Below are 21,599 nucleotides of genomic sequence, written 5' to 3'. Positions count from 1 at the left end.
CATTTTAATACTTGCAAGCTTAAACATAGGACTTTGAGTCACTCCTAGTCACAGTAAAGCAGTGGCTGAAAGCCTCTATGTATTAGCTGAAAAAAAAAAAAAAAAAAAAAGTTTAATTTATTGGCTAAAACCAATCTAAATGAAACATTGCAAGCCTGGATTGCTTTATATGGCTTGCTGAATTTCATTTAACTAGTTTCTCTTTTCAGACAACATCTGAAAAGTAGTGTTTTTCAACCTGGACCCTCGAGTTTATTACTGGGGATCCATGGTACTGCCAGTTCTGCCCAACAACAGCCTTTCCTTTCTGCTGCATGACAGCTCTCAAATTAATGTAATAAGCTGCATTTTAGAACAGTGCACTAAGTTTCAGTGCACAGCATTTTAACAAGTGTTTAAAAAAAAAAAAAAAGAGTTTTTACTCCCGATGCATGAAACTAATCAAATGCAGATTATATGGTGTTAAAACCATGTGGTGACAGAAAAAAATCAGCCCACACTGCCATGGTAACGCCACAATTTGCTGCACTGGTCATAAATATATTTACTGCTATTATTGTGCGAGTATGGATTAGATTATACACAGACAGAAAGGAAGATACAAAAAATATTAAAACCTCCCCCACCATGGCTTCTTAAGACCTGGACCTCCAGACCCTCACCCATTAAAGATTTTCTAGTAGCCCAGTGGACCCTGACCCCATCCCCCAGGTTTATCTGGTCCAGGTCACCACTGGCCCAACATCCCAGTAAAGGAAAGGACACCTGGCACAGGGAAGTTTCCTTGACTAGAGAGCCTCCATGCTGTTGAATCCCCTAGATCAGTGGTGTCCAAACTTTTTTCAAAGAGGGCCAGACTTGATGAAGTGAACATGCGCGACGGCCGACATTTAAAATTAAGTACAAATGAACTATTTTATGTAAACTTTATTGCAAACGATTTGAATTACAATTCTAAACAGTAGTAAAATCACTCTGCCTTTCATATTGAAAGGCCAGATGAAAAAAAACAACACAGGATGCTGAAATATATGCCAGGAACACAACTAACATTAACTGAGATTTTTTAATCATGTATTCATCTCTATTGAAAAAAATGGCCTCCACTAATGTGAAGGGTGAAACTGAGATCTGGACTTCAGCACATAGGCTAGGTCTGTTTCAAAGGCAGTGGTTTTGATACGCAAAATGTCACGCAGGTGAGAGTCACTTAGTCTTGTCCTCACGTGGTTCTTGTTAAAGTTCATAGCAGAGAATGTCTTCTCACACAAATATGTTGAACCAAACAAGCTCAGCATTTTCTTAGCAAATGTTCGAATCTCTGGAAACCGGCTCTTATCCAGTTGGTGGTAAAAGTTCACAAGAGAGAGCTGTTGGTGACGACTGCGTAACTCGCTGTCGCAATGCAGCTCAATGAGCTCGAGCTGCAGCTGATCTGGAGCATCATTGGGGTCAACAGAGAATGGAGAGGAGAAAAGGCTGAGTTCCTTTTCAATAGCTTCAAAATCCTGAAAGCGCCTATTAAACTCCCCAGCCAGAGATGTGATGTCTGCTGCATATCTGCTCATTTGCGCACTGATATTATCCTGTGGAAAACTGTTCATTATTTCCTGCAACGCTGAAAAATGTATGGTAATGGGCTGTGTTTGTGACAACTGCCTTATGAAAAGTTGCAGCTTTGTTCCAAAGGCTTTGAGGTGTGAATAGAGCTGGTTCACCGCTGCATCTTTCCCCTGAAGACTTGTGTTCAGTACATTCAGATGCTTTGTTGTGTCAACTAGAAACCCCAAATCAGCCAGCCAAATAGGATCAGATAGTTCTTGCATCGGTTGTCCCTTTGTGTCTAAGAATTCTTTAATTTCCTTCCTGAGAGAGTAGAAACGCTGAAGTGCAGACCCCCGACTGAGCCATCTTACATCGTTGTGATATAAAACATCTTCGTATTCAGCCTGGATGTCCAGAAGAAACTGTTTAAACTGGCGGTGGCACAGGGATTTAGAGCGAATAAAATTAATAGTCTTTAGCACCGGTTTCATATCATGATCATATTTGAGATGTTTAGCACAGAGAACTTGTTGATGAATGATACAATGGAGTTTAATAGCTTTGCCTCCTTCTTCCATCACTTTGTTACAGATTAGGGTTGATAATCCACTTCGTTCACCAGCCATGGCAGGTGCCCCATCAGTAGTAATCCCAGTAACTTTGTTCCAAGGCAGTTTCATGTCATCTATGGCAGAACTAACAGAAACAAATAAATCTGTTCCTCTTGTTTGGCCCGTAAGGCTCTGAAGGTCAAGTAGCTCTTCGGTCACATTCATTTCATCGTCAACCCCTCTCATGAAAATCAGCAACTGGGCTGTGTCAAATAGATCCGTGCTTTCATCACAGGCTATTGAAAAGAAGTCAAAATCCACTCCTTTGGACGTCAACTGTCTCTTAATATCTGATGAAATATCTTCAATTCTCCGTGCTACAGTGTTACGAGCCAGGCAAATGTTGGCAAACTCTTGCTTCTTCTCAGGACAGATATTCTCAACCATTTTCATAATGCATTCTTTGATAAATGAACCCTCAAGAAAAGATTTGCCTTTTTTAGCAATTAACGTTGCAACCTCATAGCTCGCCCTTGTGGCATTTTCATTTGACTCACGGGCTCTTGTAAAAAAACGCTGTTGCGATATTAAAACAGCTTCAAGTTGCTTACACTTTTCAGCGCGGTCACGCCCTGTTAGCTTATCATATGTGCTATGTCTCGACTGGTAGTGTCTCTTGACATTAAATTCCTTATAAACAGCCACAGTCTCTTGGCATATCAGACAAACGCAGTAATTCCGTATTTCAGTGAAGAAATATTCTACTTTCCATCTATCTTGGAAACGTCGGCCCTCACTGTCAACTTTTCTTCTCTTATTTACAGTCGCCATTTTAGAAATTAGCAAGAAGGGGGAGAAATTATGAGCGCAGTGCCAGAGGTTTTGTTTCAAGTGTGTTCACCCAAGCCCTAAGTGTGTTTGCCCGAGCACTAATAGATGTGCGCAATGAGGACGCAGCACAGGGAGAAGTGACGCTTCTATGTTGCAACAAAGACAAATAAAAAGGGAAATCAAGGTCATGTCTCGCTGTGCATACAGAATTGCTTCCTCACAGTGGATTCAACACCATACAGGTGGCTGTAATAAAGGAAAAAAAAACAATCAGCGCATACAAAGTGATCAAATAAATAAGAATTGCAAGCTGAACACTAAGCTAGGAACATTACTAGAAAAGATACAAAAATTAAAAAATAAAGTGCAGTGCAAAAAAACATGTCTATCACACATCAAATGAATATAGCAGTAAGGCCCAAAAGTCCCTAGAAACAGGATAAGGAAGGACGCACTGTTATCGGAGGTCCCGGCGCCGCCCCTCCCCTTCTACCTCTCGGCGCTGCTTTCTGGACTTTTTTTATTACATTATATACATATATATGGAATTATATGAAGCAACAGGGCTTTATGGATAAAATTGCACTTACTAAAACAGGAAGTAGACCTCCTCGGTCAACTCTACATGGGGCTACAGGTGGCTGCATGGTGAGAGAAGGAATGCAGATTTCAAATCCTTCTGCATTCCCGCGTCGTAGGCGGCGCCAGGCACATAGAAAAGAGCAGGGGCGGGGATGTGAGATGGCTCAGACACAGAGAAAGACATTGATCAGCCGTGTCTCTGGGGGCTGTATGGAAGTAAAGGACGGGCCGCAACTGGCCCGCGGGCCGGACTTTGGACATTACTGCCCTAGATAAACACTCACTTCTCTTCATACCACCATCTCGGAAAGTGTTAGCTCATGAGCCTTAGCACAGTGTTGAGACATACCACAAAGAGTGAGTTCGCCAAATAAGGGAATGCTTCCCATTAAGGGAAGCAATCTCTTATTTGGCAGGATGACCCCTAACAGTATATAAGGCACAATACTAGGGGTCAGGTCTATTTCTCAAGATGGCAATGTGAAGGACACTACTGGACACCTCTCTGCACCAGGTTTTATTGGTTCATGGGTGTCCAGAAACATGGAGCTCTCTGGTGAAAGGCTTCCCTGTGGTGGATACCTAGTATAAGGTGCTTGGGATCAGATGATCCCAGGGGAGAGGTGGCTACCAGGCCTGCCTGGGACACAAAACCACTGAGATAAGGCAGTATATTTTAGTTTGAGGTAGCAAAGTCTTCCGAAGTGACGAAGATTCTGGGGTAAAAGTAATACCATGCCAACATTCAACGTGTATTTTTATATGAGGAGCAATTCCTGTTGCAACAAGTTTGCACATTATTTGCATGCCAACCATGGTACCCATTAGTGCAATGGTTTTGCTACAAATTTTTCTGCACTACAAACTCACTTCGTGAGTAAGATTAGTGTAGAAAAAATCAACCACTACACTAAAGGATAGCTCAGTTTATTACATCTTCCTCTCAGTGTATCTGAGCCACATTAGTGCTACAGTCTCTTCAGAAAAGTACAAGAACTCAATCACAACATAGGGCTCTTTTTACTAAGGTGTGCTAGTGCAGTGTTTTTCAACATTTTTACACCCGTGGTCCGGCAGAAATAAAATAATTATTTTGTGGACCAGCAAACTACTAGGACTAAAATTTAAAAACCCCGTTTCCGCCCCATCTCCGCGAGCTCGGTCCCCGCAAATCATCTGATCCCATCCATGCAAGCCTGTTATGATTTTATATTGAATGTATTTTATTAAAGTATAAAAAGAAACAATATTCTGTACAATTGTCATTTTATAAATACAAATAATACAGGGCAAGGATCAACAAAACCCATCTCCACTCCCCTTCATATATATCCCCTCTACTATCAAGAAAACTGAACAAACCAAATTATTACACAATGCTACACAGAAATATCATGCTAACAGAATACCGCAGTCACACATGACAGGAATAGTGTTAGGGGAGTGCAACTAGGGCAACTGCCCCCTGGTCAGAGGGTGCCCTAAGCCAGCTGGAAGCTAAAGAAGCACTGCCTGGGCTTTGCAGTCCCCAGTTATGTCCAACACCAGCTCTAGCAGGATATATATTTCAAATCTGATATATTCTAATCACAAAATAGAAACAAAATTATTTTTTTCTACCTTTTGTCGTATCTGGTTCCTGCTTTCATCTTCTTTTCACTCTCTTCCTTCCAGCGTCTGCCCTCTCTGTCTCTTCAATCCAGCATCTGTCCCTTCCATCCACTGTCTGTCCTTTCCCCCTTCCATATGGTATCTGCCTTCTTTCTATGCCACTCTCCCCTTTCCATCCAGCCTGTGCCCCCTCTCTCCTTTTTACATGATTTATTCTAGATTCACCGCTCTCTTCATTTTTATCTCTCCTACACCAGATCTACCATCATTGTCCCTCTCTGCTTATTTTTCTGCTGACCCCTTTCCATCATCAATCTCTCTACTTTCTCATGCCTATCTCTCCTTATCCTTCCCTCCAGGTCCAGTAGCAGCTGTCCCTTTCTTCCCTTGTCCAGAAGCTTCCCAGACTCCTTGCCCTCCTCCCCTCCCAGCAGCATCTCTCCTTCTCCCTCTCTAGTAGCATCTGTCCCTTTTTTTCCCTTGCCCAGCAGCTTCCCAGACTCCTTTCCCTCCTCCCCTCCCAGCAGCATCTCTCCTTCTCCCTCTCCAAAAGCAGCTGTCCCTTTTTTTTTTTCCCTTGCCCAGCAGCTTCCCAGACTCCAATAGTGGCTTTCTCCCCTCCCAGCAGCTCTCCTTACTTCCCAGCGCAGCGATTCAGGAAGGCAGCCTTGGGTCCTTTGTTGGGTCGCGCCATCACTGTTGGAGGCTCCCCATGATCTCTCCTGCCCAGTGCTGACCAGCTGAAAATATCTTGTCGATCTTGCCGGCCCTGCACGGACCGTCAGGAAATTGAAGTTAATCAATCTTGCCGGCCCTGTGCGGACCGGCAGAAATTTCCTGCGTACCAGCGGTTGAAGAACAGTGTGCTAGCGTTTTTAGCACGCACTTAAGATTAATACGCGCAAATCACGCGCTAAACAAAAAAAATACTAACGAAAGCTCTATGGAGGCATTGGCGTTTAGTGCGCGTGGCATTGTAGCGTGCGCTAAAACCGCTAGCGCACCTTAGTAAAAGGAGCCCATAGTTCACATCTCAAAGATTCAAGCAGTGCTCAAGCAAACAGTTGTTCTAGGGGTAGGACAGGAGAAGATTAGATGTAGAATGACAAACTGGAGGGTGAAAGAGAACTCCCCTGGTGAGAAATAAGAAGATTATTGAAACTGGCCACTAAGGAAAAGCAAATGAGGCTCAAAAATATTTTTAAAGAGGTATTCCCCAAAAGCATCTATGGATTAGAGCAGAGCTTCCCAAACTATGGGTCAGGATCCCAAATTAAGGTCTCAATTTAATTGGGCTCTCCATCATTATTCTGCATCTCCAGAGGGGTCACACAATTTTATTTGGCTTCAATCATGGGCTCACAGCCACAAAAAATTTGGAAATACTGGGTTAGAGGTAAGGAGGTTCTCCCCATAGGTTCCTTAAGCCAAAAAGATTTAGAACTACAGGCCCAGTATTCCTTAGAAAACTGAAATGCTTCTGCAAGAACATGAGAACGCACTGACTATCAAGCTCAAAAAGAAGTTTCCTAGTATTAATTTACAGAAGAATGTTTCTGTTTCTGAAACAGGAATTGAAACTATCAAGCTAAACTACTTAGCAACATAAGCAAAAGATCACTTTAGTTTTCAAAATTCAGCCAACTTTCAGTAAGATATAATCCAACTACGATTGCACAGGAATTATTCCTAGTACCACATGACAGAATCTCTGTGCCAGTGCTCATGTGACTACGTTTAACACCAGTGGTTTAAGGGTAACTTTATAACAGGTAGGAAGACCAAGTAGGTGCCTATTTTAAGCCCAATTTATAAAGACATGTGTGGGGGTATTTTCAAAAGAACATCTAGTCAAACTTGAGATGTCCTACTCGTAACATCCAAAAAACCTGTCCATCTCACAGCTATTTTTGAACATAAAATCATTGAGATTTCTTTTTTGAAAATACATGAGAAAGACATTCTTGCACTGAAAACATCCAAAATGAATAACCATTCTCCAAAATGAAACTTCCAAAATATGAATGCCAAAAAAGTAGGCACAAAAACATCCACCTGGCATCATTTGTACAAAAATGCTGAGCAAAGGGCAGTCTAGTGGCACACAGGAACAAATCCCACGTTACACCACTACAATAGCCATCACACATGCAGGTGTCATATAAATTCAGGTATAGTAGGTATGTCTATATTCCAGGAGGGCTCACATATTAGTACAGAAATAAAAGGATTAAAGTAGGCATTGCACCTCGGACCTATTGTTTAAAGCACACTGCACTTACCACTGGTTTTACTCCTTACACTTTCTTGTTACTCTATTAAGAATAGCCATTAATACCTGAAAGCTGTCAGACTGGTATCCACTAGATGAGAGGGGGGGGTCATTAACCACTGGGAGATGGAGGAGTCATGCCTTCATCCCTCAAGTGGTCAGCTGTTCAGGTGGGATACCTTTTTCTAGATAAAAACATCCTATTTTATTTAAAAAAAATAAAATAAAAAAAAATCCTTTTTTACCTTGGACATTTCTTCCCATTCCTTTATCGCACAGCGATGTCTCCAACTGTACATCAAAATATTTCTTTTTTGGTTTCCCTCATCTATTGATGTTATCTACTATGTACTCTGCAGCTTTCCCTCTCTCCCACCTCATATTTTTATTCCATTTTCTCTCTGTGGTTGACCGACAGATTAGGTTCTTCTGTTAGGAAACACAGGAATCTGTACTGTAACTGTTGATTCCCATTTCCCGCAAACTGCAGAAGGATATAATTTTAAGAACTTGAAACTCTTCCCCTTCTGCAGTGGAGCACAGCATCCTCCTCAGTTGGTATCAAAGCAATCGAACTCCACTGAAACATAAGAAAAGAGAAGAAGAGGCAGGGAGAACTCCCCCAGTAATACACATTCTGCTCTATTCTGAAGCTCAGAAAACAAAACAATGATTATTAACCAATTAACAAGAAAAGCGTGAACATTAAATCACACACATGAGTAACAAAGAGCCAATCTACTAAGTGTAACAAGCAGGGGGAACAGGACCCTCAAGAGGAAAGAGAAAGGGAATCTCCTAGTACCCGACATATCAATTCTTAATCTTAGGCACAGTAGAAGAGGTCCCGAGATGGTCACAAGCAATGTCCAAGGCAGAAATCAGGCGAATCACAACAAATCCTCACAGGGAGGGTAGTACAAATTCCTGTGTATCCTAACGAAACCCAGATTATCATGGTTAAAACCTAATCTGACGTTCTATTGTAGATACACAGAAGTCCATACTGTAGCTGATGTACCAATGCAGTGCTAGACATCTAGGGAGGGACAGATGAACCTGCCCTCAGAACCGATCCAAAGGTGGTATCCTCTCAAGCCGCCATATCCACAATGTACAACTTTGTAAAGGTGTGAACAGTAGGCCAAGTAGCTGCTCTATAGATTTTATCAGGCAAAAGAGCCCGAGATTCTGCCCAGGAGGTCACTAAACTTCTTGTGAAATGTGCTGCAAGTGAAATTGGGTAGGTGGCTGTTTCCCAAGACGAAATGTAGGAAGATGAAATCGCCATGTGGATCCATCTGGCAATGGAAGCTTTAGAAGGAGGCCTGTCCCATCTCAAGTGACTGGTCAGCACAAAAAGATGATCAGAAAGCCTAGAGTCATTACTCCTCTCCAGGCAGATAAGCAGGGACTGCGCACACCCAGCTTACGCAAAAGTTTATCCTGTTTGGCAGAATCCATAGGCTGAAAGGCAAATGAAGTTCCTGGTCAAATTTAAGGCAGAAACTACCTTCAGAAGAAAGGACGGAACTGTGTGCAGAGAAACACACGATTCCGTGAAACGGAGCAATGGCTCCCTGCAAGAGAGGGCCTGCAATTCTGAGATCTTTCTTGCCGAGACTATGGTAACCAAAAACAGTGTCTTCATCGTAAGATTTAGCAGGGAACCTCTGAAAGAGGCTCGTATGAAGCATAGGCCAAGCCTTTCAAGACCACATTGAGTCCCTGCGCAATGGGGGTCTCAGCTTGAGAGGCTCCCTCAAACACCGAGTGGCTTCTGGGTGAGAAGCCAGAGACCAAAGTCCACTCAGAGTATCAAAGCACGAGATACCAGCTATCTGCAGGATGAAACTGCAAGGCCCTTTTCGAAGCCAGCTTGCAGGAAAGAAAGGATTACCAGAACGGGAGCTCTCTCTTGTTCTACCTGCTCCTTGGCACACCATAACTGGAAGGTTTTTCATGTCTTAGCATAAGCCGCAACCGTCACAGGCTTCTTAGGCCTAAAGAGAATCATAACCACAACCTCCAAATAACCCTTCCGAATTAAGGCTATCAGCTCAAGAGTCATGCCTTAAGACCAAAGTGTTCTGGTTCTTCATCGGAACTGGGCCTTGACTGAGAAACCTTGGATAAACAGGCATTTTCAGGGATCTGCCTCTCTGAAGATGCACCAGATCTGCATACCAAGGTCTTCAGGGCCAGTCCGGAGTCACAAGGATCACCAGACTCCTATGGGTCATTATCCTGTGAATGATTCAACCCACCATGGCCCTTGAGGGAAATACATAGAGAAGCAGATCTGTGGGCCAGGGATGAACCAGGGAGTCCAGTTTTCTATTCTCTTTATAGAAAATTAGTAGGATGTCAAAAGGGTTGTCAAAAGTTTTGAACTGGCCTGCTCGATTCTGCAACTGTAGAAGAGGATTTGCCTTCACATTATTTTGCATTCTTGGCTGTGACCATTAGATCCATATCTGGCGTGCCCTAAGTCTGGACTATGAAGGAAAATGCCCTTTGGGACAATGACCACTCTCCAGGATCCAGAGTCTGCCAGGTGAGGAAGTCGGCTTGGACATTCTCTACTCCTGCCACGTGGACCGCTGAGAGGGCCTACAAGTGAGGTTCTGCCCACTGAAACAACATCCGTGCTTCCAAGTGAAGGGAAACTCTTCTGGTGCCACCTTGTCTGTTCATGTAAGACATCACAGTGGTGTTGTCTGAAAACACCCTGACTACTTTTCCCGTCAGGAAAGACTGCAACTGTAGCAAGGCCAACTGAAAGGCTTAGAGTTCAAGATGATTGATGGACCATTTGCTCTCCGATGGGGCCCATTTGCCATGGAGAGGGTGACTACAGCAGAGAGCCTCCCAGTCATTGAGGCTGGTGTCGGCCACGAGGATCACCCATGAGTCGATTCCGAGAGGCATGCCTCTTGCCAAGTTCTCCTCTTGGAACCACCAACATAGACTGCGCTTTGCCTCTGCTGTCAGAAAAGCTTCCTCTGCCGGAAGCGACACTGCGGAGACCATTTGGCCCAGAAAGGAGTACTGGAGGGGGTCGCATACGAGCCCTCATCCAGGGCAGCTCTTCCAAGGAGGCTGCCATCGAGCCCAGCACTTGCAGATACTGTCAGGCCATTGGGCTCAGAAGAGCCAAGATTTCTTGGATTTGCTTCCTGAGCTTCTGTTTGCATGGCTTGGGAAGAAAGACATGCCCTGTGCCATGTAGAAGTGGACTCCCAGATAATCCAAGCACTGAATTGGCTGAAGATGACTTTTTTGGAAGTTGACTATCCAGCTTAGGTCCTGTAAGAGGCTCACTACTTGCTGGACTGAAGTATTAGGAAATATTTGCAGCAAGATCAATTTAGATTGTTAGTGCAAGAGCTAATATTAAACAAATTAGATTACTGCAACATAATTTATCTAGGAATTCCTAAGTATCTGCTTAAATGTTTGCAGACAATGAAGAATTCAGCTGTTCGATTAATTTATAAATTAAGAAAATCAGACAGAATTACATCTTCTTATATAGCTTTACACTGGTCACCAATCGAGGCTACAATCATGTTTAAGTTATGCTGTTTGGTGTTTAAAACATTATATGGATTAACCCCACAATATATGAACAATGTAATTTGCAGGGCATTGATTGGACATTATAATAATGTTCAAAATACTTTTAACATTAAAAGTCCCCCATTTAAAGGGAATTGTATCTAAAATCATAAATGATCTAGAAACAGGAACGAAGTGCGAGATAATAAAATTTGCGGACGACACCAAACTATTTAATGGAGCTCGGACTACAGAGGACTGCGAAAAGTTGCAAAGGGACTTGAACAAATTAGAAGAATGGGTGGCGAAATGGCAGATGAAGTTCAACATTGAAAAATGTAAAGTATTACATGTGGGGAGCAGAAACTCGAGGTACAACTATACAATGGGAGGGATGTTATTGAATAAGAGTACCCAGGAAAGGGACTTGGGGGTAATGGTGGATATGACAATGAAGCCGTCAGCACAGTGTGCAGCGGCCGCTAAGAGAGCGAATAGAATGCTTGGTATAATCAAAAAGGGTATTACAGCCAGAACGAAAGAAGTTATCCTGCCGTTGTATCGGGCGATGGTGCGCCCGCATTTGGAGTACTGCGTCCAATATTGGTCGCCGTATCTTAAGAAGGATATGGCATTAGTCGAGAGGGTTCAAAGGAGAGCAACACGTCTGATAATGGGTATGGAAAACCTGTCATATTCTGAGAGATTGGAGAAGCTGGGTCTCTTTTCCCTGGAGAAGAGGAGACTTAGAGGGGATATGATAGAGACTTACAAGATCATGAAGGGCATAGAGAGAGTAGAGAGGGACAGATTCTTCGAACTTTCGAAAAATAAGAGAACAAGAGGGCATTCGGAAAAGTTGAAAGGGGACAGATTCAAAACAAATGCTAGGAAGTTCTTCTTTACCCAACGTGTGGTGGACACCTGGAATGCGCTTCCAGAGGACGTTATAAGGCAGAGTACGGTATTGGGGTTCAAGAAAGGATTGGACAAATTCCTACTGGAAATGGGGATAGAGGGGTATAGATAGAAGATTACTGCACAGGTCCTGGACCTGTTGGGCCGCCGCGTGAGCGGACTGCTGGGCACGATGGACCTCGGGTCTGACCCAGCAGAGGCACTTCTTATGTTCTTATGTTCTAAAAGATTATTTACTATCTCCTTTCCTTAACAGGCTGCCTCTATATGGTCAATCTTGCCAATTCAAATACAATCTATGGTAATTCTTACCATTTTTTAAAAAGCACTTAAAACTTTTTTGTTTTAGAAATTCAATCTTAGTAATGTAGTACTTGCAGGCCTAAAAGGGCCCAAGGTCTATAAGTCTAAGAATAGCATTGTGCAATTTCATGACTTGTCTCTTTTGACTGTTGCACTGGCTGACTTATGGCTTTAGCTAGTTCCACCTGAGTTGTTGTCCGCATTCCCTGGTGTCTGTTGGTTGTTGTGCAGTGAGAGCAGATGTCCTCTTTAACCATGTTTGAACTTTTATATACTGATAATAGCAGACTTTTGAACATTGTATGTTTGAGGAATAAAGAGTGCACTCTATAAAAGAAGTCATTCAATGTTAAGTTTGTAGTTCATCTGTGGAGTGAATGTGCACTGCCCAGAAGCCCCTCCCATGGAAATGGCTCCTAGTCTGACCATTAAGGAACTACCCGGTTTGTGAGAGACTAAAGGATGCAGTTTCTATCCTCGCTGATGTATCTTTTCTAATAAATATTATATGTAGCTTTAATAGAAGTTGATCTGGAATTTTGATGTTTTCAGGTGGACTTTCTGGGTATAAAAGTATTAGTGAATTTGTTAAAAAAAAGCCTAAAAATGGTCTTAGGGATATTTGGAGCATTGAGATTAAGCATCAGATTTCAGCATCTCAATGGCCACAAGTTTGGTCTTGGAGGATGAGATGTACATTGTCTGCATCTATGAGACAAACATGGTTTTTTCTTTTGAATAGAGCATTTTGGACCCCTGTTAGATTACAAAAATTAAATAGTTCAAAGTCTAATAGATGCTGGCATTGTAATCTCGCAGTAGGGACTTTAGATCATCTTTTGTTTCATTGTCCCTTTATTTTAGCCTTTTGGAACTCAAAATGGAATCAAGTAAATTGTCTATTGGAAAACCACGTGGCATTGTCTTATGATACAGTATTATTTGGAATGTCTTATGAGAAAAAAAGAGTCAGATATCTTCACATAATAACATTCTTTTATTGATCATGACTGGAGTCACCATTCAACATATTACTAATAATTGGAAAGATCACAGCAGACTCAATTTTAATTTTTGGTGGAATTCATTATGTCACATGTACAGAATGGAAAGATTATTAGCTATACAACATGGAAATTATAAGAAATTTATTAAAATTTGGGAGCCATTAACATCTTTTTGTAATGATTAGACGTCATTTTTCTTTTGAATATACATCAGTTATTATAGGGTGGGGGAGGATATTTTGGGTGGGGTGAGGGTGGGGAGGGGGTTAAATATTTGTATTATAAAGTTATAATAGTAAAAATACCAAGTGATGTATACATTGTTACTGTTTTGATATTGGTACACTTGATGAAAGTTTGAAAATGAATTAAAAAAAAAAAAGAAGTTGGTCTGTGTTGTTCTATTCTCTTTATAGAAAATTAGTGGGATGTCAAAAGGGTTGTCAAAAGTTTTGAACTGGCCTGTTGTAGGGTACAGCTAGGTAGAACAAGTAGTTAAAAATGGGATAATGTCTTGTTATTTATGTATATCCTAGTTTAATCTCATCCTTTGTATATAATCTGCTATGAACTATTTGTTGAAAATAGTAGAATATAAATGATTTTAACTGTAATTGTATGTAATCCACTTGACTGATTTTGCTGATTTTACTAACTAGAAGCCTTCTTTGCTTGCCTGTATTAGTTGCTGGTTAGAGACTCTGATAATACTAAGGGTTATTGTAAGCCTAATATTTGAATAGTGTATGTTGTGAACAATAGTGGCAGCTACTGGCTAGACTTAGAATGCATACATGCAAGGTTTTGTAAGGATATTCTGTCTGTGGTTCATGGCCAAGGACAATTACTGGAAACAAGAGACAGCACTGGAGATGTCACATAAGAACATAAGAAATGCCTGCACCGGATCAGACCTGGGGTCCATTAGGTCCGGTGATCCACACACGCGGAGGCTCAGCCAGGCGTACCCTGACGCATACATTAGTCACTCGTATCCCTCAATGTGTTCTGCAAGAAGATGTGCGTCCAATTTTCCCTTAAATCCTAGAATGGTAGTTTCCTCCACCATCTCTTTCGGGAGAGAGTTCCAGGCGTTCACCACTCGCTGTGTGAAGCAGAACTTTCTGACATTTGTCCTGGCCGTGTCCCCTCTCAGCTTCAGGCCATGACCTCTGGTCCGAGTCTGGGTCACATTCGCCAATGTGAATAAGGCTATTTCTTGCTCTCCTTCCTTTCTCCCTGCTGGTGAGTGAGCTTGCTCCATTTTGTCAATTCCTTTTAGCAATTTAAAAGTCTCTATCAGATCCCCTCTCAGTCTTCTCTTCTCAAGGGTGAATAATCCCAGTTTTCTAAGGCGATCCTTGTAGCTCAAGTTCTCCATACCTTCTACTAGCTTCGTCGCTCGCCTCTGCACCTTCTCCAGCAGTGTTATATCCTTCTTCAGGTATGGAGACCAGTGTTGGACACAGTATTCCAAGTGTGGTCTGACCATTGCTCTATAAAGCGGCATTATGACCTCCCTTGATCTACTCGTGATTCCCTTCTTTATCATGCCTAACATCCTGTTAGCTTTCTTTGCCGCCGCTGCGCATTGAGCCGACGGCTTTAGGGTCCTGTCTTTCAATACCCCTAAGTCTTTTTCTTGTTCGCTTTTCCCCAATGTTATACCTAACAGTTTATACTCATGCTCCTTGTTTTTTCTGCCCAGGTGCATCACTTTGCATTTTTCCACATTAAAACTCATCTGCCAATTTTCTGCCCATCTCTCAAGTTGCTTCAGATCTCTCTGAAGTTCCTCGCTGTCTTTTTGTGACCTGATTGTCCGGCATAGCTTTGTGTCATCTGCAAACTTGACAATAACACTGGTTGTTTCTTCTTCCAGGTCATTTACGAAGATGGATACAAGTCTTTTATTGAAAGTGCAATAACTGAAGTATGTAAAAACAGCCAAAGTCCCAACTAGGATCCAAGTTTTGGCGACTGTGTCGCCTTCCTCAGGGGACAATATCAAGTGTGTCAGCGTCTCTATTTCCCTTTTGGCGCTTCATTTGCGAAATAGAGATTCCGACATGCTTGATATTATCCCCTGAGGAAGGCGATGCAGTTGCCGAAACTTGGATCCTAGTCGGGACTTTGGTTGTTTTTACATATTTCAGTTATTGCACTTTCAATAAAAGACTTGTATCCATCAGTTGGCGGCAACATCTCCAATGCCTCTTCTTGTTTCCTGTATAGCAGCCCGAGGCTTGGTCTCTTCTTTCCTTTTCTCAAGGACAATCACTACAATAAGTCAGCTAGGTAAGGGTATGGGGGGAGGGGGTTGGGGAGGGTCAGGAAATAAATATGGCAAAATAAGAGCGTTAGTGCAATCATTAGTGCAAGGAAACTATGCGGTGGCAGATTCAGAAAAAGCAGAACTACTAAATGAATATTTCTGCTCAGTCTTCACCTGCGAAGCACCGGGACACGGTCCACAGTTGATGATAAAACAAGACGTGGATGACCCATTTCAGAATTTTGAGTTCACACCTGGGGACGTCTACAACGAACTGGCAAAGCTAAAGGTAAACAAGGCCATGGGACCGGACAATTTACACCCAAGAGTGCTCAGAGAATTGAGAGATGTCCTGGCGGAACCGTTGGCAGTGCTCGTCAATCTCTCACTAAGTACAGGGAAAGTTCCGTTGGACTGGAAAACAGCCAACGTCGTTCCTCTACATAAAAAGGGTTGCAGGGCTGAGGCTGCGAACTATAGACCGGTAAGCCTCACCTCAATAGTGTGTAAACTCATGGAAACACTAATTAAGTATAAATTAGATACGATCCTGAATGAGGGAAATCTCCGGGATCCCAGCCAACATGGATTCACCAAGGGTAGGTCATGTCAGTCCAATCTAATCAGCTTCTTTGACTGGGTAACAAGAAGACTGGACTCAGGAGAGTCCTTGGACGTCGTGTACCTGGACTTCAGCAAAGCGTTTGACAGCGTCCCACACCGCAGGCTGCTGAATAAGATGAGATCGATGGGATTAGGAGAGACTCTAACTGCATGGGTTAAAGATTGGCTTAGTGGCAGACTTCAGAGGGTGGTGGTCAACGTACCCTCTCTAAAATGTCGGAGGTGACCAGCGGAGTGCCACAGGGTTCGGTCCTGGGCCCACTCCTCTTCAACATATTCATTGGGGATCTAACTCAAGGGCTTCAAGGAAAGGTAACCTTATTCGCTGATGACGCCAAACTATGCAATATAGTAAACGGCTATAATCTTCAGGATGCTATGGAGCAAGACCTGCGTACTTTAGAAAATCGGTCCTTTATCTGGCAGCTGGGCTTCAACGCCAAGAAATGTACGGTCATGCATCTCGGAAACGGAAATCCTTGCAGAACTTACACCCTGAATGGAGAAACTTTAGCCAGGACTACGGCAGCACGAGACTTAGGAGTAATCATCAGTGCTGACATGAAAGCAGCCACTCAAGTGGAAAAGGCTTCATCTAAAGCACGGCAAATGATAGGTTGTATCAAGAGAAGCTTCGTCAACAGGAAACCTGAAGTCATGATGCCATTGTACAGAGCCATGGTGAGACTGCATCTGGAATACTGTGTGCAATTCTGGAGGCCACATTACCGTAAGGATGTGCTCAGAGTTGAATCGGTTCAGCGGATGGCCACCAGGATGGTCTCGGGGCTAAAGGGTATCCCGTACGAGGAAAGACTGAGCAAATTGCAGCTCTACACTCTCGAGGAGCGTAGGGAGAGGGGAGACATGATTGAGACATTTAAGTACATCACGGGACGGGTCGAGGTGGAAGATGATATCTTTCTTCTCAAGGGACCCTCGACCACAAGAGGACATCCACTCAAGCTCAGGGGAGGAAGTTTCGTGGAGACGCCAGGAAGTACTTCTTCACGGAGAGAGTGATTGAGCACTGGAACAAGCTTCCAGTGCAGGTGGTCGAGGCACGCAGCATCCCAGACTTCAAGAACAAATGGGATACCTATGTGGGATCCCTGCGAGGTCATGCCAAGGGATAGGGTCACTAGGACTGAATGAGCGGGTCAGTAGAGTGACAGTATAATCACAATTATACTTTCAGGGGTCAGTAGACTTAAGAGGATGGGTAAATAGTGTGGGCAGACTTGATGGGCTATGGCCCTTATCTGCCGTCATGTTTCTATGTTTCTATTTTCTTATCAAAACTGCCTCAAAAAAAATTTAAAAAAAAAACCTGCTTATAAAGGTTTTTAGAAAAAAGGGGGACTTTTCTAAAATTCAGGGTATTTCTTAATAGCCAACTACTTCTGAAAGACTATATTTAGAAAAGGTAATTTTAAAATTAAATAGTTCTTTGTCTAATAGATGCTGGCACTGTAATCTAGATGTAGGGATTTTGGATCATCTTTTGTTTTACTGTCCCCATATTTTAGCCTTTTGGAACTCAATCTGGGATCAAATAAATTGTTTATTGGAAAACCATGTAGCGTTATCTTATGATACTGTGATATTTGGAATGTCTATGAGAAAAAAAGAGTCAGATATCATTGTGTAATAATAAACTTTTAATGATTATGACTGGAGTTGCCATCCAACATATTACTAATAATTGGAAAGATCATAGTAAACTTAATTTTAATTTTTGGTGGAACTCAGTATGTCACATATATAGAATGGAAAGATCATTAGCGGTACAGATTATAAAAATTTTATTAAAATATGGGAGCCATTAACATCTTTTTGTCATGATTGAATGCCATTTTTCTATTAATTATACACCATTTAGTAAGGGGTGGGGGGGAGGGTTTCAAGTATATGATCTTATAATGATTAAGGGGCTTTGAGGGAAGGTGGGGGGAGGGTTACATTTGTACTTATAAGTTATAATGATAAGATGTTCAAGTGCTCAAATTAATTGTGTTTATTATGAATTTTTGTACACTTGATGAAAGTTTAAAAATGAATAAAGAATTAAAAAAAAAAAAAGAAAAGGTAATTTTCAAAAGAGTTACTTTATTTTTTATAATTTGTTATATATCTATGATATTATATATAGACCATGCTGGTAGTTTGCTGAATAGAAATGGACATTTGTATTTTTATAAAACTGTGTAGCCGCTAACAGTTCATGGTGCCATAGTCCAAAAAAGCTGGCCTCTGACTGAGCTGGAAGCCCAAAGGAGTAAAGTGAAACAGACAGATCATAAACATACAAAAAACATGAGAACTGAATAAGGCTGAAAGAGGACAGAATGTGAGTTTATAAGGAAATATTTTCTTGCAGTATGGTTGATGAACACATTAAAGAGTCTCCCAATGGAAGTGGCAGCAACAAAAGTGTTATTTCATAAACCATGGCATTTGCTTAGAGCATGGGTGTCAAAGTCCCTCCTTGAGGGCTGCAATCCAGTCGGGTTTTCAAGATTTTCCCAATGAATATGCATGAGATCTATTAGCATACAATGAAAGCAGTGCATGCAAATAGATCTCATGCATATTCTTTGGGGAAATCCTGAAAACCCGACTGGATTGCGGCCCTCGAGGAGGGACTTTGACATCACTGGCTTAGAGAGAGAATTGTTAGCTTTAAGAAAGAGAGAGTATAGCTTTCCAGTAGATTTGTTATAACCTATAATAGCTTCAGGGAAGACGATCTAATAGAATTAAGCAGGTACCTGTTCCCCAACCTTCTGTCTTGACCCTCCCATGATTTTATTTTTACTTTTATTTTTTTAGAATTGTATTTATGTCAATTACTGTCAACCGCATCCCTCCTTACATGTCTACTGTATTAGTAGTTAATGTTATGTTTGTCGGTTTTTAATATTTTACTTAATTTTTGAACTTATGTAAATCGCATTGGATTTGGACTATGCGAAGTAATCAAAGAAATTAAATAAACTTGAAACTTGAAATAAACTATACATAATCCGCTGTATACAACAAGAAAGAAAAGACAGATAGATGGGCCTTGCGGTTTTTATCGGCTTTATACTCTCTCTGTATATACATTTCTTTTTTTTTTTTTTTTAACTTTTCATATCTTTATTAAAATTTTAATTTTCATGAAAAGTACTATGAAAACAAAGAATGAATCCAGGAGTTCTCCCAAACAAATAAAATTCCCCATACTATCTAAACTTACTCCCTCCCTTTAACTCAGGCTCCACTACCCTCTATCTCCTCCTCCTCTTCCTTGCACTCCACCCCCCAATAACATATCAACGGGCTCCATATTCAGCCCCTTTACAGAATCTTTGTGTGTAATATCTGTTAACTTCTCCATCCTACTAATGAAGTCCAAACCATCTCTTCAGATATGTATTACCAGTGTATCCACTTGTTTTCAGCTACCAGCAATAGCACTTAACGCTGCCATAAGTCTCCATTTAACCAGAATCTTTTTGTTTTTACCGAGTTTAAAGGGTAATAACCTCAGCAGTCAAATATTAGGCATCATACATATGGATTCTCCTTGACAGCCTGATGCCAAAACTCTTCCACTTTGACAAAGGATCACTAGATATCCAGAAGGTCCCTTCTTATCCACATTGTCTCCAAGGCATTTGGAAACATCTTCAATCTTGATGGTAAGGTACCATCTATAAAAACTTATGCAAACATTTCCCTTTATCGTTGTGCTAATTGACCTTTTCCTGTAGTAAGAAATATTTGTTTTCAGTATCTCCTCTCCCATACTACATATTTTTATGAATGTAATGTCAATTATGTTCACAATCACTAGGTATGCAAAGAACCCAAAAACAGTGAAACTTACCAATGGTTTCTGTAGAGGTTCGTATAAGTTTTTCCTGTTCTGGCATCATAGCAGAGTTAGGCTGTTCTAAGTCATGCAATACCACAGTCGTATTTTTCTTCTTCGCCAAGTACCTTCCAACTATGTATCCCAGAGCTAGTAAGGATCCATGTTGTGTCTCTGGATTCTGTAATTAAGACAAACATAATATTTGATTGAACATGAGATTGAAGGGATGGGAGGGGAGGGATTAAATTTTATGTATTAACATTATAAATGATAGTATTTCAAGTGATGCATTCGATGTCAATTGTTTAATAATTTTACACTTGTTGAAAGATGAAAAATTGAATAAAGATTATAAAAAACAAAAAAACATAAAAAATAAAATTGGGCTCTACTTACACAATGCATGAAAATATTTTACAAATATACTGTAAATGGCATAAGTATATAATAAATTTACTATCAAAAATAAAGTGTTGCAATTTTCCTGAAGGCCTTTGTCGGACTTTTGATATCATGAACACAGATATCAATTTAGCAGCTAAACATAACCAAAAAGAAGTCTCCAAAAGGTTTAATTCATAATAATAAAAGGTTTTGAAGAGTGTATAAACTATACTGACAATATCATCTCTGCATAGGATTCAGGTGAAATAGTAAGATAAAGAATTAACAAAATATCTCCAAAATTACATGATTGTCTTTAGTGATTTTGAGAAGGCTCTGGATGGCTGATTTCATTTCATCACCAGACATTGTTGATACCACTACGGCATAAAGCTGTGCTGCCAGTTCACGCATTTCTTCTTTGCTGGAGTTCAACAACCCCTGAAAATATTACATACAATACACATCAGTATAAGATACTTGGCTCAGACAGGATTTTAAAGATTTTGTGTAAATTCTACTAAATTTTTATTTTTTTTAGTGAAAGTATAATCCTGTTTCATAACCTCTCCTGCCCCACCCTGCTTAAATATAAACAAACATATTACAGTGATTATTTTAGAAGTTCTTGAATAGGGTCACAACTCAACTACATCCAGTGGATGCAGATATTGACGCAACCATCGACTCTTGGCAAAATCTCACCATATCCATCCTAGAAGACATCGCCCCTCTCAAAACACTCCAACTAAAGCTAAGAAACAATCCCTGGTACACAAATTCACTGCTAAGGAGAAATTAGGTTCTTACCTTATAATTTGCTTTCTGTTAGCTTGTAGACAGGTATAGTTCCTTTACGGATGGGTAATATGTCTCATTGCTACCAGCAGGTGGAGATTGAGATCAAACTTGTATATTAGTATAGGATCCCCTCTTGCTACTCCAGTTTGCCGAATAGCCAAACAGAATCTAGGAAATTTCTTAACTGAAAAACAGTAAATGACACTCCAAACAGGAGTGTAAGAAAACAACAAACATATTGAAACAACTGTTGGAACATGTGTAGAACTGAATCCTGGAGAGAAAACATCCCCACAGCTCACCAGCTGAGCCATCGCCACTGTTCATAATTCTCCCCGGACCTAGAAAAATACTAGAACCCGCAGAAAAAATTCAAAATCTACATGCGAGCAAAAACCCGCAAACACCGATCAAAGACAGATAGGGTGGGGAACTATACTAGTCTACAAGCTAACAGAAAGAAAATTAGCAG

The 21,599-nt window shown here is 41.2% G+C and overlaps 1 protein-coding gene across 2 annotated transcripts in view; it reads right to left on the bottom strand.

Annotated features, from left to right (window-relative positions):
• The window catches only part of ECPAS (Ecm29 proteasome adaptor and scaffold), a 336,957-nt gene that overhangs the window by 161,733 nt on the left and 153,625 nt on the right, over positions 1-21,599 (bottom strand). For both annotated transcript variants that reach the window (XM_033926317.1, XM_033926309.1), the window contains exons 20-21: positions 20,633-20,767; positions 19,955-20,120 (exon numbers count right to left, since the gene is read on the bottom strand). In XM_033926317.1, coding sequence (XP_033782208.1) covers positions 19,955-20,120; positions 20,633-20,767 — 301 coding nt within the window. The remainder of the gene's footprint in view (positions 1-19,954; positions 20,121-20,632; positions 20,768-21,599) is intronic.

This window comes from Geotrypetes seraphini, chromosome 1, assembly GCF_902459505.1.
Source record: "Geotrypetes seraphini chromosome 1, aGeoSer1.1, whole genome shotgun sequence".
Taxonomy (NCBI): domain Eukaryota; kingdom Metazoa; phylum Chordata; class Amphibia; order Gymnophiona; family Dermophiidae; genus Geotrypetes; species Geotrypetes seraphini.
This window is presented reverse-complemented; position numbering and strand designations above follow the sequence as displayed.